We start from the raw sequence: 2,650 nt of genomic DNA, 5'->3' as shown, positions 1-2,650 counted from the left end.
TTTATGATTTTTTTTCTAAAGTTTATTAGCGCTTCTATTGTCCCTATATCGGAAACCCCGAAAAAAGGATTCAATTATTTTTTAATACAAATGAAGAGCTTGCATTTAATTAAATTTTTTTTTTTTGATTATTTTTCTTAGATTTTCAATGGCTTGTTCATGTAAAAATTTAAAATCTGTAAAAACTGTAGAAAACACTTCTGCTAGTGGCAAGGAATAATTTATCAAAAGCATTCATCTTTTTCAAGTCTTTTACTGGTATCTTCAGTATTTTTACCAAACATTTCTTCCTCAAGCTGTTTACTTCCACACATGAAATCATCGAATTTTTTGGACGATGCTCCAATATCTGCAATTTTAATTAGCATTGTTAAATCGATTGAATTGTGTTCTATGTTATTTTTAGATTTGTGGCCTAAATATTTGTATTTAAATGTATCTAACAGCCCACTATGTAAATTCAAATTCGTAGATAAAATCAGTTTTTATATACTTTATATTAACTTCTGTCACGTACTCTGGCAAAAATTTCGATAACAGCTTTTTTATGAGTTCTGCATGATGATTCTCTAAATCAATTTTTTCGTTTCCACAACAAATAACACCCGGATGGCCTATATCGTGCAATAAGCAACAGACTAAGAAAATAAACTTGACCTGTCGTTCATTATTTGGTTTATTTATAAGTTTCAATAAGATATTCCCATTATATAATGCATTGAACCCATGGGTAGCATTATGATAAGGAATATCATAATATTCACTTATGGCCGCTTCCAAGAAATTGTGCAGATTTGTTTGCGACACCATACATTCCTTACTTAGGATATCATAAGATATTTGTATTATCTTATGATTATCCAAGCTGGGGTAATAACGTAAAAACAGCTTTTGTAGCCTCTTCTTTTCTTCTCTCTCGTCATATTTTATAAAGTGGGGGGATAAAATTTAATTTTAAATCAATGTTGTTGGGTACATGACCGTTTGGAACCCGCTTAGAAATTTTCAAGTACCCCCCATTTTACAAAATGACAAATTGGCAAAAACAATGTTTGTTGAGCCAGATGAGCTTTTAGTGATGAAATGCATTTATACATGGAACAAAAGAAAAGTTATTTTGAAAACATTTGATGCTGATTCGGCTTTCGCCTTGGTCGTTTCTGTGACTAGTAGAAGTACTGCTATTTCCTTGAGACAATAAAAGATAATGTATAACCTATTTCTATTGTAATCTTCAATAAATGGGTAGCATATAAGGCCAAATTAAACAAGCAAAGGAATGAAACTCAGTAGTATGAATCACTCTATCAATGCTGTAACATCTAGCGATTCTGAGACACAATACCTTAAAATTTAGTTTGTTTTGTCTCATATCTAAAAGGAAATATTCGTTTTATATATGGAATAAACCAGGACGAACTCTATGAGCACCTTTTACAGTTCCTCTGGGCCTTCAAAATTTCTATTAATCAATGGATGAATCATCTTCTTTCATTGTTTAATATAAATCGTTAAGTCTCATTTTTCTTAATTTTTTTATTTTTCCCTTTTTTATATTTTCAAAGCGGGTTCCAAAAGATCATGTACAGTTGTTGATAATATATATTTATTAAATTTAACCCCCAACTTACATTTATTTTATACATGGCGTAGAACAAAAAAATGATCGAATCTAAACGAAAAAAGAAAGAGGTTGTAGGCTCTGTCAATGCAGAGACCTAAAAATTGTAGCATATGTCAGAATGAGGATGGTTTGTTGTCCACAGAAGAGAAGGTGATGGTTTGCATCAGTTGAGGGACCCGGATAGGTGAAGACGAAAGGAGCTATGAGGAATAGCAAAGAAAAAGTATTGACACTAATAAGATCAGCCATAAGAGATGTTTAGTTTGAGGGCAATGGCAATCCGACTATTCACATTTAAGCTATCGTGGCAAGAAAGCTGAACTATACTGTTGAAAAATCCAGAGAGATTTAAAAAGAGAAGAAAATCAATAGGAAGTGTGTTGTAATAAAATTTGAAATAGACGTTAAAATCCGATTCCATTGTTATGAAGACTGTGTAAAGAAAAAAACATGCTCATAGATGCCTTGTATTGTAACAGGAAAAGTAAGTATCGTAAAAAAAACAATACAATAATGGATAGTAAGAGGCAAAAGAGTACAACCGGCCCAACAGTTTACATAAAATTTATTTTTATTTTGAGAGCCCAGTAGTAGGCGTAGGAAGTAGTAAAAAATGATTACATTACTCAGTTCTAAATTTTAGTTCGGGGATGTTGAGAATATATATTTAACTCTTATCTTACAATTATCTTTAACAAATAATGATTAAATACTAAGGGTTAAACAAAAAAATGATGTATTATTTATTTTTGTATAATGGAAAAGATTTGGATCCCTATATCATGGTAACAGAGGTCGGTACCACCACAGTCAAACGTTTCTTCAATGACAAAACAACTCGCCAACAAACAAAGAATAATATTTTGAAGTATATAAAAATTGAAGATATAATTTGTTGTTCAAATGTGTAACCATATAAATTTCTTAAAAGGAAGTAAGAATGACTTAAATATGCTTAAGGGCTGTCCTAACAACCTTTTAAATCAGGCCATTATAAGATTCAATTTGAACTTTATTACTTTCTTA

General features: G+C 30.8%; 1 protein-coding gene across 1 annotated transcript; it reads right to left on the bottom strand.

The window, feature by feature from the left end:
- Positions 1-224: 224 nt before the first annotated feature.
- Positions 225-864, bottom strand: VNE69_02176 (phosphodiesterase; the record flags this gene model as incomplete). The annotated part of the gene is made up of 2 exons (XM_065472727.1): positions 225-450; positions 494-864. The coding sequence occupies 2 exons, from the start codon at positions 862-864 to the stop codon at positions 225-227; spliced, it is 597 nt and encodes a 198-aa protein (XP_065328799.1).
- Positions 865-2,650: the final 1,786 nt, after the last annotated feature.

The sequence above is a fragment of the Vairimorpha necatrix genome, chromosome 2 (genome assembly GCF_036630325.1).
Source record: "Vairimorpha necatrix chromosome 2, complete sequence".
NCBI classification, from domain to species: domain Eukaryota; kingdom Fungi; phylum Microsporidia; family Nosematidae; genus Vairimorpha; species Vairimorpha necatrix.
The sequence above is the reverse complement of the archived record's forward strand: the minus strand, read 5'-3'. Positions and strand labels throughout refer to the sequence as shown.